This window comes from Styela clava, chromosome 8, assembly GCF_964204865.1.
Source record: "Styela clava chromosome 8, kaStyClav1.hap1.2, whole genome shotgun sequence".
NCBI classification, from domain to species: domain Eukaryota; kingdom Metazoa; phylum Chordata; class Ascidiacea; order Stolidobranchia; family Styelidae; genus Styela; species Styela clava.
Window position 1 is genome coordinate 16,582,719 of NC_135257.1, and position 15,886 is coordinate 16,598,604.

General features: G+C 37.4%; 3 protein-coding genes across 3 annotated transcripts in view; 2 read left to right on the plus strand and 1 right to left on the minus strand.

Moving 5' to 3' along the window:
* The window catches only part of LOC120345336 (AP-3 complex subunit beta-1-like), a 36,956-nt gene extending 34,040 nt beyond the window's left edge, over positions 1 to 2,916 (plus strand). Inside the window, exons 21-25 of the mRNA XM_039414751.2 lie at positions 203 to 245; positions 612 to 696; positions 995 to 1,092; positions 1,515 to 1,650; positions 1,989 to 2,916. Coding sequence (XP_039270685.2) covers positions 203 to 245; positions 612 to 696; positions 995 to 1,092; positions 1,515 to 1,650; positions 1,989 to 2,145 — 519 coding nt within the window. The 3' untranslated portion in view covers positions 2,146 to 2,916. The remainder of the gene's footprint in view (positions 1 to 202; positions 246 to 611; positions 697 to 994; positions 1,093 to 1,514; positions 1,651 to 1,988) is intronic.
* An 880-nt stretch (positions 2,917 to 3,796) lies between these two features.
* On the minus strand, positions 3,797 to 6,368 carry LOC120345549 (uncharacterized). Its single transcript, XM_039415036.2, has 3 exons — positions 5,833 to 6,368; positions 4,864 to 5,044; positions 3,797 to 4,553 (listed from the first exon to the last, which is right to left on the minus strand). Exons 1-3 carry the CDS (start codon positions 6,099 to 6,101, stop codon positions 4,035 to 4,037), a joined length of 969 nt encoding a protein of 322 aa, XP_039270970.2. The 5' UTR covers positions 6,102 to 6,368; the 3' UTR covers positions 3,797 to 4,034.
* Positions 6,369 to 11,872: 5,504 nt separating this feature from the next.
* On the plus strand, positions 11,873 to 14,056 carry LOC120346097 (sphingolipid delta(4)-desaturase/C4-monooxygenase DES2-like). Its single transcript, XM_039415748.2, has one exon. It carries the CDS (start codon positions 11,954 to 11,956, stop codon positions 13,091 to 13,093), a length of 1,140 nt encoding a protein of 379 aa, XP_039271682.1. The 5' UTR covers positions 11,873 to 11,953; the 3' UTR covers positions 13,094 to 14,056.
* The last annotated feature ends 1,830 nt before the right edge of the window (positions 14,057 to 15,886 follow it).

Sequence of the window (15,886 nt, forward strand, 5' to 3'; positions counted from 1 at the left end):
GATTGCACAGAGCACATTGAAGTTGCAACCTTTTGCTATGCTTGTGCTGTTTGAAATTTTCTGTATTTATGCAATATAACCAATATGCTTCCAGTGTTACTGCATGGATGTTCTTCTTATGGATGGTCCTAAGCTAATGTTAATATTGGTACTTTTTGCGTCATTTGATTTGCTGAGTAACTTACTTATTTTTTGTTTACAGAAATTGCAAGGTGGATTACAGGTTCATGACTTTGATCAAATTGGTGAGTTTTTCTCTGGTATTTTGCGCTCAAACAATATTTTCAAACAAACTGGCTCATGAATTTTCTGGTATAAGTGCTCAAATAGGTCAACACTTTATTTTCATTTGTGTTTCTAAGTTTTTCTTCTCTACTTTCTGATTTATGTATCACACTGTTTGTAGATGTATTTTGTAGTTTATTATTATTTTCAACCGCGTAGAAAGCATTATTTGGGTAGCTTTTCCGTTCGTAGTATTACAGTTTAGGTAGGGAAACTTTACAAGACTGAATGCAGTATTGTACATTGCACGCATGTATGTGGGCATTATTAATCCCGAGATTTTTTAGAAAAATCCAATTTGTCCTCATTATGATTTTGTTTTTAAGATGTGCTTGCACCTGGAGCATCTTTGTCTTCTACGATGGGAGTTGATTTTTGTGATACTACTCAACCACTTATATTTGACTTATGGTATGTATTGGTAATATATTGTGTATATGGGTACTCTTGAAGTCTGTGAAATAAAATGGCAGACACCGGAACGTAGTATGTGTACCAGGTTAGGGTTAGACCATAATTTCAGGTACAAATACTACGGGAGTCACTTGGCTAGTCCCCGAACTCGAATAGAACTAAAATAAGGAAAACTGGAATGAAATTATGGCCTGACTCTAACTTGGTACACATACTACGTTCCAGTGTCCGCCCTCTTGGTTCACATACTGTCAGCAGTAATTTAAATAATAATATAGGTCATTTTTATTAACAGTACTGAGACGAGAAAATTCAATGTTCAAATCAAAATACCAGTCGGTGAACTTGTCAAACCAACAACAATGCATGAAACAGAATATATTAAGCAACAAGGTAAGTTAATTGCACCTTACAATATTCAAGGGAAATTAAATAGTTGTTAATTTGCCACTATTTTTCATCCTTGCTTTAGGTAATAAGGCCATATATATGGATAGTAAATGAATTTGTCATTATGATGCTTTTTATATACGTGTTTCTCCAAACAATGCTTTGTACAAGCCCACTGCTATGTAGGAAGCTACTTATTTTGGAAAGACTGGAATTTTTCTGGTTCAGCATTGTGTACTCAATTTTGTTACACAGGATATTTTTTCTTGTTGTGCCATCATAGCTAAGTCCAATGCTTTAACCACTTTGCGCCCCCATACCACTGTATACCATGTATGTACTTTTCGTTTCAACATACTTTCTCCATAATATTATTTGCACAAAAGTTAACAGCATACTAGATCATATTCAACATATCATTCCAGGTAAACTAGGGGGAATGAATGAAAACACCGGTAAATTGAATCTTCCTTCTTCTCTCGATGACAAAGAAATTTGTAAACGAATCACCCATGTACTGAACGTTTGTAGAGTTCCATCAACACAGGATAATATATACAGGTAATGTTGATTTTTTCTTTGTAGATAAGCTGTTATTTGGAACTATTATTTTTTGTATGCTTTCACACCTATAACTCACTGAAAAACTCTGGTCAGGAAGCATCTTTTAGTTTTGCAATGACCAGAATTTTTTGCCATGCGTTGTTGAATCACATTACACTTGATGTATTATTTTTGAATTTACCTCAAAATCATGTTGTGAATGAATTAAATTGGCCCAATAATATAATTCATGTAAAATTATAGTTACTTTTAATGTTCTTTTTGGAATTCATGAAAAATCAATTTCTCAAGTATATGCTTAAACAAATGTCTGATTATATTTTTACTCTACTTAGATTTGCTGGTAAAACAGCTTCTTGTGAATCTGTTCTGCTGGTTTGTTTTGACCAATCAAGTGGAGATTCTACTTCGAAGCTTCAAGTCCATTGTGACAAGATGGTAATTGGTTCAATGATATTCAAGCAAATCAAAGAAAAATTATCTGAACAATAAAAGGATAGAGGGAGAAATCAGTGCAATTCAAATAGGCTGTATTTTGTTTCTTGTAACAGTGAATGTCTGTCATTATACTTTGTAATATGTTGATGTGGGTCAGGGGTTCTCAACGTTTATTATCTAACCCTTCGCAAAGTGAATTTGATTTCTACAAATACTCGTGATGACTCATTAGGACAAAAATGTACTTGAAGAATGAAGATGTTTCAAATTAATTAAATATGTTGAATTGAGTAACCAAAATGCAATTTTTTCATTCATAACCAACAAACGGATGGGAGAGCGTAATAACATTTATTTCGCAATCTGTTATGTGCTCAATGATACATTTGATCAAGTAATGAAAGGAAACGAATTGCATGTAGCAGATAAAAGTGCTAGTTTCTTGCTTCTCTCAAAACTCCAATGCAGGTCAAATCTACCCCTGGTCGAGAACCCCTGATGTAGATGTTATATGGTGCTAGGAAGCAGCTTTAGTGTTTTTCTTATTATCTCTTAACTATATTTGAATTAATAATATTACGCTTTCTATGTTTATTGCCAGATAGTTAGGGACATGTCTGTCTCTCACTAGGATATTTCAAAATAATTAGTTTAGGCAAGTTTGAAAACGCTATGTAACTTTGTGGTTTGAGGTAAGCAGAGATACATTTCTTAATGTGTATGTTGGTTTTGATGTCAGTTGCCAATCATGCTTTCATGAAGTGTTTGTCCCTATATATTACTGTATATTAATCCTCAAATATATATGAATGCTGCTATTAAAAATGGCAATAATTTTGCGAAGGGTGGTGCATCTTGCAAAGTGTTAGAAAAACTCTTGCTATCACACATATGATTATCCTACACGGGCTCACGGGTTCAAAATCCTGTGTGAAACTTCTTAGCGGTGGGTCATGTAACTGCGGTTTCCTCCACCATCGAGCCCACGCATTGACTAATCCCATATCTGACATGTACTGTCAACTGGATGTGGGGCTTTGGCTTTCCCCTCAGGATAAAAACACCACCACACCACAATGAGAGCTAATTCTGGAACTTGCTAGGAGTATATACTATCCTAACTGCAGGGACATTCGACAAGATATGTTTAGTTGTGATTGTGACCCTTTAGAGCAGTGGTACTCAACCTTTTATGACTCGTGGCCCCCTTTCGGAGGCTTTTAGCACTCATGGCCCCCACTTTAATATTTCAGAGGTATTAATAGGGATTTTCATTGATAGATTCCAAATCCCATTATGTTAAAACAATTTGCACAAAAGAGAGCGAAAACACCCTGCGAAATAACCTTGTTGAGCAGCAAACTAGGAAAAACTGAGATTTCTTTTAAAGTGAAAAGTAAATTCAGATTTCAGCCCCTCCTTGTGGCCCCCCTCCAACTCCTCTGTGGCCCCCTTAGGAAGCCGAGGGCCCTCAGGCCCCCGGTTAAGAACTTTAGACGTCAGTAATCCCAACAACTCTGACTTCTTGCAGTCAGATCCAGTTGTTCAAATACCCATGCTATTGTACAGACTTTTTCCAAGCATCAGGTTAGATACATACACAAGTCATCAGAAATACCTGGGGCTGCTATATACTGCTTACACCTCCGCTAGTGCTTTACTACTGGTCTGGTCTGGTCTTCACTTACCAAACAAGACTACTCAATTTGCTATAACCATTCAGAAAAAATTCTTTAAAGCTTTAAAATCTGTATCAGCCATGTTATTAAGTTGAGTATGATTGAGATATATGAAAATACTTTAGCATGGCAGTTTCGAAATGTCATTGCAACAAGAAATTATCACGAGATCTGGAAACTTTCAGTTCGGACTTCGCATCCTTGGGCCACTGAGCAACCGAGCAAATCTGACCTGCGAATCAGGATTTTACAGTTATAATTCTGTTATAACCTATATAGAAATTCATCATCTTCATTATAAAAAGTTTTTCCATCATTTGTTTTAATAATATTCAAACTGTCGGTTTCTTCATCGAGATCTTCAATTTCCTCATATTCTTCATCTTTCTTCTCTTCCATGTCCTGCCACTCATCTTCTTCATTGTAGAGGTAAGCATAAAATTCACAATCGTCATCATCAATCCAAGAGACACCAGAATCTCCTTCAGAGTTAGCAGGCCGCCTTGTTAACTTTTTATCACTCAATTTGACTGAACCTTTTTCATAGCCGTCAAACCATGTACTGACATTCTTCCAGTCAGGTAGACCCCATGTTTGTTCTTTGGGGGCAATATTTTGATCCTTCTCATTTTCGAAAAGCACCACTGACTTATTGTCAGTATCAGTTTTATACAGAGGTGATGGTAATTTCCCAATGCCACGATTCTCTCGTACTTTTGCATCCAATCTCTCACGTTCCTCTGGGCTTAAAACATTCTTGCTGTGTAGAACTTTTCTCATCACCTGTGATGAATAGGTATAGCTGTTAAAAAAGCTACAAACTGCTTTACCACAAGAATAAAATACGCTGTAATAGAGGTGCATTTAGATACTTATCTTCTCTAGATTACTTATATCAAAATCACAAAACTGTTGGCAAATATTCTCTCCCCAAACCAGGTTTTGCATATTAATATTACAATCAAAATTTTCCAAGTCAGACAATGATATTCATGTCGTAATTAGTATTTTTCAAGTAGTAAAGCCAGGTTTTAACTTCCATGCATCCAAAAAGGATGGAAATAAAAAATATATTGTTTTCTTGTGAACCAACCTCTTGAGGAACTTGAAATGAGTATGCTAGTGTCTCTATGTTCCATTCATCTGGATTAGTTTGCCGCAAGAAACGAGCATGTTCCATCTGCTTCCATGTAAGCAATCGTGGACCTGGTCCCTTATTAAAATCTTTTATTTTTTTCCAATGTTTATATGCACTTCTTCTTCTTTGAGCTTCCCTGTAATAACAAATAATCAATCTTTAAACCTTTTGCTGAAAATTTAAACACAATTATTGCTATTGTAAAGACCAGGGGTGTCAAACTTGTGGTCCGCGGGCCTCATGTGGCCCCAGAGAACTTCCAATGCGGCCCTCGAATGCTTAACAAGAATTGTGATATTTTGTGTTTTTTTTATCTAAATGTAATACATTTTTCAAATCTTTTAATGTGAATTTTTTTTGTTTTTAATTTTTCCAATTATGGATACACCTCAAGCTAGCAAAAGAATACTTGAAAAAAAAGTTGCATTTTTGAAGAAAAATGGGGTTTGCAATATTTCTGCATTTATCAAAATTATAAAGCACATTGTCTAATTTGTCATATTTCCACCAGTACAATGAAAGAATACAATATAAGTAGACATTGTCAGAAGAATCTCAGCAGTCAATATGATCAAGCTTAAACAGAAAATTTTTATGTGTTTGTATATTATTATAATTATACAAAAATCAGTCAACAAGCAGTCCTATACCACGTAATTGTAGGAAAAATGTCGCAAAAAGCCTGTCATTCGTTAGTTTACTGATCTATACATGAAATGATAACGAAATATATTTGTATTACTAAAATTAAACAAACATTCTCAAAGATCCAGATTAATCGATGATCATGTAACCTCGTTAATTAGAATTGGTACTGTAAAATCATTTTAGCCTGATATTAGACAGACAAATTCCAAAATTGTTTTACTATAGAAATCAGATATTATGGATATTTGCACATATCTGCATGCGGTTTTATAATACCTTAGAAGCTCATCTTGGAAATCCGTCTCATCCACATCATCGTTCGGTTCGCGAGTTCTCTCATCTTGCCTTTGAATAATATCATGGGCGAAGGAGTTGTCCACTCGGAAACGTTTTTTAAGTTGCGCAATATACTTGTTATGGAACACTTGTTTTCTTTTTGCTGCCAGTATTTCAGGGGCTGTGTGTAAATGTCTCAACTCATCTTTCAATCGGCGCGAGCATTGATGACAAAATAATCTGGTAAGAACTGCAACCGCTGAAGACATTTATGGTTAAAATTACCTCTCACTTCCTGAGCGTCCTTCCAGAAATCTCAACTGATGGATTTGTTTCCCCGACCTTCGACCTTTTTTTTGTTTTGCCGACAACAGCAAGAAGATGTTTATAATGACTCTAAAGACCAAAACTTATTGATGCATCTAGTGTGACTCCTTGGGATCACCGTTATTGGACAATGGACTGTTCAGTCGGCTGCATGTCAATAACCTTTATTGATACTTAATACTGTATATTTAACCATTTGCCGTCAAAAAATACCGACAACTATCTTTGACCTAGGATTTAGGATAGAATTTACATGTTTATCCCGGGGGAGAGGAAAGCCGATAAGACGGCTTATCCATATGGCGAACCACGGCCTCTCGTCCGGTTACCATTCCAAGTCGGGTATGGGATTAGTTATATTGTTTTGTTTTCGGAAGCATGGACTTGATGGTGGAGGAAGCCGTAACCGACCAGCGGTTACGTGAACCACCCAACGACGGCGAGGAGTCCAGCAATCCTCTCGCACATAATCATCCCTGCATGAGATTCGAACCTGCGAACCCACGCAGAGTAACAGAGTACGGTGGCGAGCGTATTCCTAACGCTTAGCCCGTTGAGCCACACCGCCGCGCCAGAACTCCGGCGCACACTGAAAATTTTTCAGTGTGCCATATTTAAAGAGAAAATATTCCATAGGCAAATCGATTTGATCATTTTTTTTTACTTGCACCAAAATTGACACATACCTATAAGAAACATTCAAAATGGGAAAATTAGTCAATGTTTATCGTTAATTGATAATTAGCCATTGTTACGAATACGTGTAAGGGTACCAACCAACATCTATCATGTGGCGTGGAGTCCATCAATATTCAATAGTGTGTTTAAGAAAGAACCCTGGAAAATTGTGAAAGTCGGTTTTATGCAACCCTGGTTGCAGCATAAGTCATCAATGGTTGCAGGTGAGACAATAACCTACTGTTTATGATTCATTTTGATGGTAATTCTAATAGTATGTAATCAAGTAGTGGTTCTAGTTCAACTGAACAATTATGTTATTTCAGAAAAGGGCCTAGGTAGGTGAATCGCTTCATCAGTGAATAGCTAATATCCAGAGTTCAGGGGAGACAATAACCTACTGTTTATATTTCATTTTGATGGTAATTCTAATAGTATATAATCAAGCAGTGGTTCTAGAACTGACTAATTATGTTATTTCATAAGAGGGCCGAGGTAGGCGGATCTCGTTATCTGTGAATAGCTATAATATCCAGAGTTCACCTGAAAGCGATATAGAAATATCTTAATCATAGAAACATAGACTAACAACATAAAAAATGAAGCCACCCGCAACCATATCGACATCATATTACCAAATTTATCAAAAGCGATTATTGCTGAATCGAAGACGGTCAGGTTTTGTCGGAGATCACCAGACACAGGGAGAGGAGTTGGTAGCATAGAAGCCATATTGGGAGGGGGGGCAAAATAAGGCTGACGAAATGCGGTCGTTGCGTATCAAGTTAGGGCTGACGTAATACGATCAGTGCGTTTCAGATTAAGGATGACAAAATACGGTCGGTGCGTGTCAGATAGGGGGTGACGAAAAACGGTGGTTGCGTGGTGTCAAGTTAGCGGTGACAAAATACGGTCGCTGCGAAGAAACCTTAATGATTTGATTTCCGCATGTCAGAATAGTAGCATCACGTTTTGAACTAGACCTGTATAATATCAAACATAGCATATATTCTGGTAATTTCATGACAAATATATATGTATCATAGGTAAAAGTGGTTTTGTATTTGAACTTAATTTACCACAATTATCTTTTTACTTTTTAGATAGATAATACAGCGATATTGAACGTCTAATACGTTTAAAGCAAGTATAGGGGTGACGAAATGCGGTTGTTGTGTGTCAAAATGGGGGTGACGAAATAGGGTCGTTGAGTCAAGTTAGGGGTGGTGAAATACGGTCGGTGCGTGTCAGATTGGGGGTAACGAAATACGGTCGTTGCGTGGTGTCAGGTTAGGAGTGACGAAATACGGTCGGTGGTGGTGTCAGATTAGGGGTGACTAAATACGGTCGAGGCGTGTCAGAATGTAGATGGCAAAATATCAGTGGAAGTGTTAAGTTACCGTAAATCTGGCAGTAGGGTGCCGGTACGCAATCAGTGACAGCGAGCTGGATGAAATTAAGAATCACTAAAATTTGAGAATGAAATTCGCCGAGTATTTATATGTTTATTGTAGCAATTGAGCATCTGTTAATTACTATCAACCTAAATAACGATGTGAGGGTATTCCGGTAGTGACGCCAGGTAATATAGAATTAAATAGACATTATTCATGAAATCGGCGATTACAAACCTTGAAAAGGTATTGGAAGTTATGATTCATGAAATGGTGCACGCATCTGGTGTTTTATTGCATGAATGAGGAACCGATCACGGACCAAAATTTCGGAAAAGAGCACGCCGTATTGTAGAAACAGTCAACGCTCAAAGGAACAATCTTCTCTCGGAACTTCGCGCCCTAGATGTAACATTCAATGAAATTCAAAAATCAAAAACGGAGGCACAGTTCGGAGGCCAACGTTATGAAATAAATCTGCATATTTATTATATTGTTGTACAATGTTGTCTTAAATACGTTTGTGTTCGTCGGGAGCTTTAAAACAAGATATGAAAAACGAATAACAGAATATTTTACAGTTGAATTAGTTTTAAGAAAATTTCCATGTCCTCAAATAGTGTCAAATTTTTTTTTTCCTATTTCTAATATTTTATGTTACTTAAATATGCATGAAAATGACATGAAAAAACATGTTTTATTTCATCGTGGTGATTTAATTTAAATTTGACGTACGACTGGGATCACTCTGCATAGAGAGACTAAAATTAACGAAATCTCTCTATGCAGAAGGATCGAGTCGTATGCCAAATTTAAATTAAATCAAAATCAGCTAATTAAATTTAACTAAACATTGTAAATAATTCTTAAAGTTTTTTTCGAATTTTTTCGATTATTATTTTGAGTAGAATTTTTAATTTGAAGATATGTTTGATATATTATTACGTTTTGCTCTTCAAGTCTTGAACGTCTCGAAATAGTAACAGATTCCTCATATTTCTTAAGGCATTTAGAATGTGATATTGTAGGTTTGTCCGAGACCATCAATAACTTTTAGAATAATAATTTACACTGCAATAGTCAAGTTGTTCGAGTGTTAAAGTTCGGAGCAACAAAGTAGGTATAAAAAAAGCAATCATATCAAAATTGAGCTTAAATGTTTTCGTATGAATAAGGTCTACAAGCATCATGTAAATATTAGGAAGAATACCCATGTTAGAATGAAATTTACTCTGGTTTTTTATTCTTTTAGTTAGGAACCGAATTCTATGAGAATGTTTTTAAGAGATGAAACGCTATTCAGAAGATGTTAAGTAAATGAAACGCATTCTTCAGTGCCAGGTGGTCCAACCTTTTTGGCCGAAGGGCGCGGCGGTATGGCTCAACGGGCTAAGCGTTAGGAATACGCTCGCCACCGCACCTCTGATTACTCTGCGTGGGTTCGCAGGTTTGAATCCCATGCAGGGATGGTTATGTGCGAGAGGATTGCTGGACTCCTCGCCGTCGTTGGGTGTCGCTGCTTGAAGACCTTTATAGGTCCCTCGCGACTCCAGTCACACAATTAACATGATCAGTATATTTCATTTATTGTAACAGTTTTCTATATGCTTGTTTTTTGTGTTGACAAATAAAAGATTGATTGATTGATCACGTAACCGCTGGTCAGTTACGGCTTCCTCCACCACCAAGTCCATGCTTTCGAAAAAACAAACAATATAACTAATCCCATACCCGACTTATAATGGTAACCGTACGAGAGGCCGTGGTTCGCCATATAGATAAGCCATCTTATCGGCTTTCCTCTCCCCAGGATAAATATGTAAATCCTAATCCTAGTTCACTAATGATCGCGCGGGGCCACTTGACTTGGTGGTTTTGTTCTAGTTTTTACTACGCCGACTGCAGATTAATGAAAAGCAAACAAAACCCCCAAACCGAAATTATAAGCACAATGAAAATACGAAAATACAATGAAGTCAAAAGTTTTTACTACGCCTATATATTTCAATGTCAAGTAGGACACCGCTTTTATCCAATACGTTTGTCAATATTCGGTGTGATGAACGAGGTAGCAATGCAGAGCGAATTTTTCATTAGAGAAATTAGTGATCTCAGGGGGATTTGACATGGTTCGTTCATCTGTGAAAACACTTGCTCGCACAAGTAAGTGCTGTCAAATATTGAGGTCATGAAAACTGCCTCTTCGAGCTTCGCAGAAAAAAAAGACAGGAAATAAAATTGAATTACATGGCTGACGATAAAAATAAATTCAAACATCTCTCTCCAGCAATTACGCCCACGAAGGGACATCAATGGCTCAGATTTATGAAAAACATTGGGATTCGAATAATATCGCGCGGGCCTCTCGGAAACCTTCGGCGGATCACATGTGACCCGCAGGCCATGGGCTGGACCAAAGCGTATATATAAATGAGTTGGACGACCCTGCCTTAGTGCCAGAACAGTACGATTTCAAAGTTGGAATACGTTGCGGATAGCTTACTTTGAAATAACAAAAAATATTTCCTGTAAAAAAATTTCACCCATGTAGGGCACAGGAGGAAGAAAGCACAGAAAATCAGTGGTATTGCTCTCTTTGTGAAATGTTGGACTATTTGATATACATAAATTCTGAAGTTACTCCCAAATTGATTTGAAGTAAGGAGTAAAATAAACGCTTACGTGCGGTCGGAGGCGTATGCCAACCCACTCGCATTCCGCTAACACCGTTCGCATGTGACGTCGACTCGTGATTTATAGTTTTTCAAACGCCGGGGCAGCGTGACTGTCGGTCACAAGATAAGGTTTACGTTTGGTATTGTTTAATTGCGCAACGTCATAGTTTGTGTTGAACCTGCTCTAGGGCGTTCGAAGCACCTTAGTGACGATCATATCGTCCACTTCCGTTACCCAGCGATGTTGCTTTGTCATATGTATGAGTATTATGGTGCGTCAGTGCGTGATGATACCGTACTTTTTCGTAGACAAGATTTTCCAGTCGAGTTTACAGGTTTGGATATTATTTGCAGGTAAGAACTGACCTTGCATAATTGTGAGACTAGGAAGTACTTGAAGATTATGGTATTAAATATTTTAACAAACCTAAATAGTCTACTGAAATATTAATCTGATTAAAAAACGCAGCGACGCACTTTGTTGTGTGCGAGAACAGATCCTGAAATCGGGTACGGTAATTACCGGTACCGGTACTGATATGAACTGAAAGCGCATAAGGAAAAACAAAATAATGTATTGGCAGAGTATCGGTACTATCATATCGGCGCAGCGGTGAGGCTCATCATGCTAAGCGTAAGGAATACGCTCGCCACCGCACCTCTGATTACTCTGCTTGGGTTCGCAGGTTTGAATCCCATGCGGCATGTGGGGATGGTTATATGCTCGGGACAAATATGTAAATTCTATCCTATTCTAACAGCTATCGTATTACTTTGATTCCAAGTTTAATTCAGATTATTATCGAGACAAGTATGCGCAATCTGCCTTTGTGCCAGACGCCCTGGTAACCCCAAGCCTACATATTCATGTATTTCACACAAAGTAACATATTTAAACTTGTTCGTTATCATTACAAAAATTTTTACTTTAAATTCCCAAATATATATTGTGACATATGACTTGTCCATATCGTGAAAAACATATATTTTTATCATTAATCATTTATTAATGTACAGCAGTTTCTTACTTTAAAAACTAGCTCAAACATGGGTGGTCAAATTAGCAGAGAAGATTTCGAATGGGTATATTCCGATCAACCACACTCTGATCGTCGAAAGAAAATGTTGAAAGAATATCCACAAATAAAATCATTGTTTGGCTATGATCCTCATTTCAAATATATCGTAGCTGCAATGGTGGCTGCACAGGTTGTTGCTTGTTACTTAATTCAAGATCTTCCTTGGATATGGGTTATATTCTGGGCCTATGTATTTGGAGGAGCTGTGAATCATTCGATGACACTTGCAATTCATGATATATCACACAACACAGTATTCGGAACTAGCAAAGCGAAATGGAACCGGTATTTTGGAATGTTCGCTAATTTACCAATTGGTGTTCCGATGTCAATAGGTTTCAAAAAGTATCACGTTGATCATCATCGCTTTCTTGGAGGTGATGGATTAGACACGGATATCCCTACTGAGTGGGAAGGTAGATTTTTCTCAAACAGTCCAATGAAAGTGTTGTGGTTGATATTGAACCCATTTTTTTACGCACTTCGTCCCATGTTGGTAAAACCAAAGCCAATGACCCTTCTTGAACTCCACAATACAATATTTCAGCTGGCTTTCGATGGCGCTATTCTCTATTTTTGGGGTGCGAAACCAGTTATGTATTTGCTTTCTGGATCAATCTTATGTCTTGGACTTCATCCGATAGCTGGTCACTTTATTTCCGAGCATTATATGTTTTTGAAAGGCCATGAAACGTATTCTTATTATGGTTGTCTGAATAGAATCACATTCAATGTGGGTTATCATATGGAACACCATGATTTTCCAGCAATTCCTGGATGCAGTCTTCCAATGATGAAAAAGATCGCTCCAGATTATTATGATAACATACCAACACATGATTCCTGGTGTCGAGTCTTATACGACTTCATCTTTGACCCCACGATTGGACCACGTGCTAGGGTGAAGCGCTCTTTTGATTCACAGGACAAGCTCATCACTGCACCTGAAAATAAAGAACCAGTGAAGAAATCCATGAATGGTTTTACAAACCATGAAGTTAATGGTCACATGGAGAAATATCTCAGTGATGGAATTACACGACGAATGATGTCAGACATGCACACAAAGCTGGGGTTTACGAAGAGAAACGTACAATATAGTGTTTGATAGGTTCTTAATACTGTAATTGATTATGTATTGATTTGCACTCTTATTTTATCATTTCACAAAAGATTATAAATATTAAATGGTTGCATTTTATAATTTTTTTTAATCACACAAATTTATATATTTTAAATAATTAAAGCTCATGGCATCGCCTAACCAAACAAATAGCCTTCATATCTGAAGCTTTTCTTGTCTTTTTGACCTCTATATTCTATGTGTCTGAGTGTCTCTTTGAAAAAAAAAATTTATTTAAATCTGGCTGAAGATAAGAAGAGACCTTTTTCATAAATATTATGCAACAAGCTGATTTAGGAAATTGTTTTAAATCTGCTTGCAATGAATCATTTTAGTGATTTCCATTTGTCAACCTTACTTTTGAAATATTATCCAAATAATATAATGAACCTCAATTTTCTTTACAAAGAGTTGTATTTGTAATTAAACTAATCTTGCCATGAACAAGAATTAGGCATTTTACTATGTATTTTTTGAAAAATAATGCAGTTAATTCAAATTATATAATTGTGAAATTACTTTGCAATTTATGCAAACTTTAAAACCTCTACTTGAAATATGAACCTACCAAAGTTGTATTTCATGCATATCATTGGAAAAATGCCTCTTCGTGTTCATGGAGCAAACCCTTTTACATCTTCATTATTATAATTTTCACTAAATGTTGTTGCGTGGTAGAGCCATACATGTGAAGCTAGAACCAGAAAAGATGGACAGAGTAAATGAAGCCAGAAATATATAAATATTAAACATTTTTGTGTATTTTGAATTTCAATCTGTACCAAAAATCGTAATGCAAAATGCTTGCAAAGATTACGCCCGAAAAGGGTTGACTGGCTTTTTTCCGGCATCCATCATATTTTTTTTGTTATGACAGCTTCCAGAGATATGAAACCTTGCAGTAATTATGGTTTAATTTGTGATAGATAATAAATGTATTGTAACTGATTCCGTTTCCAGTCTGAAAATTGTTCCATAACTGTAATCGAAAGATTAACCGTTTTCTTGAATTGGGCATGTAAGAAGTACTATTAGATCTGAAATTACTTTTGGCGAGATGTCGTGGGTTCGTTTGTGCGGGAGACATTTTATTCACTAATCATAATCATACCAGCAAGCAGTGGCGGCGCGTCAATAGAGCCAACCGGGGCATTTTCGGTATAATAAAAAATATTCGAAAAATACCTCAATATCGGTTGCACAGACTGTCTACACTAGCCATATTCTCCCGACATGGTTCATTTTTCGCTCGCAAAGCTGCCGCTGGAACAAAAATTAGAGGTACAACGTCTTGGGCCTTATCAACCAAAAAAGGGAAGCGTCGGCGTACATTCTGCGCAGAAACTTGGTATAAAAAACACGAATGGTTGTGTTACAGCGAGGACAAAAATGCACTTTTTTTTGTTTTTATTGCCTACTTTTTGCTACCGCCCGTGACTCACGTTGGTGTAAATTTGGTTTTAGAGATCTTAAACATCTTTCCAAGCGTGCCAGGGATCATCAATCTTCTATGTAGCATCTGTACAATGCAGTAAAATACGGAACATTCGGAAATGTTAATATTGCAGCACAGTTGGATGAAGGACGCGCGGTTTCTATTCGTCGGCACAACCATAACGTCGAGAAAACCGCCATGTTCTCGGTCGATTGATAGATGTTTTGAAGTTGAGCTGTCCCTCCGTGGGCACGATGAACGGGCTGACTCTTCTAATAGAGGGGTATTTTTGGATATGGTGGGATACACCGCATCCCTAGATACAGTATTGAGTGATCATCTTGATGCCGCAACTGTTTCGAAAGGGACATCTAAGGATATCCAAAATGATTTGCTCGACTCAATGTATAAAATTTATTTACAACATTTGGCTCTGGAAATTGAGAATTGCCAGTTCCTTTCGATTCAGTCTGACGAGATAACTGACATCACGTGCGTTTCCCAATTGGCTGTGATTTTTCAGTTTGTGAAAGATGGTAAACCTACCGAGAGATTTCACAGCTTTGTACCAATCGTTGATCGCACGGCTTGCGGGATATCGGCTGTACTGAAAGAAGTGTTACAGCCTTACAACGCGAAATCAAAATTGATAGCTCAAACTTATGACGGCGCGGCAGTCATGAGTGGGTCGAAACATGGTGTTCAAGTTTATATAAAAAAAGATTTTCCTCATGCGCATTTTTTACATTGTTATGCACACCAATTTAACCTCGTTATTAAAAATATGTGTCTTGATACCCCTCTCGTCCATATATTTTTTGCAAATGTTTCGGGGTTTTCTTCATTTTTTTCCGTTTCGCCGAAGCGCTCTGACCTCCTTCGCCAGATATGCAGCCGCCGTCTCCCAGCTTGTGCACCAACACATTGGAACTTCCAATCACGCGTGGTGCAGGGCGTGTCCGAAATTAGGTCTGAGCTCATTGAGTGTTTCAATGGCATTCAGAGCTATCCGGTTTGGGACGAACGCTCTGTGAGGGAGGCGGCAGGTCTAAAGCGTCTGCTAGATTCTAGCAGCTAGAAGATGGTGAGTTTTCATTTTTTCTCCGCAATATTCACGTGGATGTATTATACGGCGCATTGCAATCAAGGCTAATGGATGGAGCGTCTGTGCAGTCGTGTATTTCAGACTTCTGCGATGCTGTATCTCGTATCCGGGAAACAATAAAATACGACGACACATGGAGTGCTTCTTTACGTCGCGGGCAAACAACGCAGCGTTTGATTTTGTCTGCAAAGGAATGCTGTGACCATCTGGTGAATCAAATAGGCGATCGTCTGCGCAC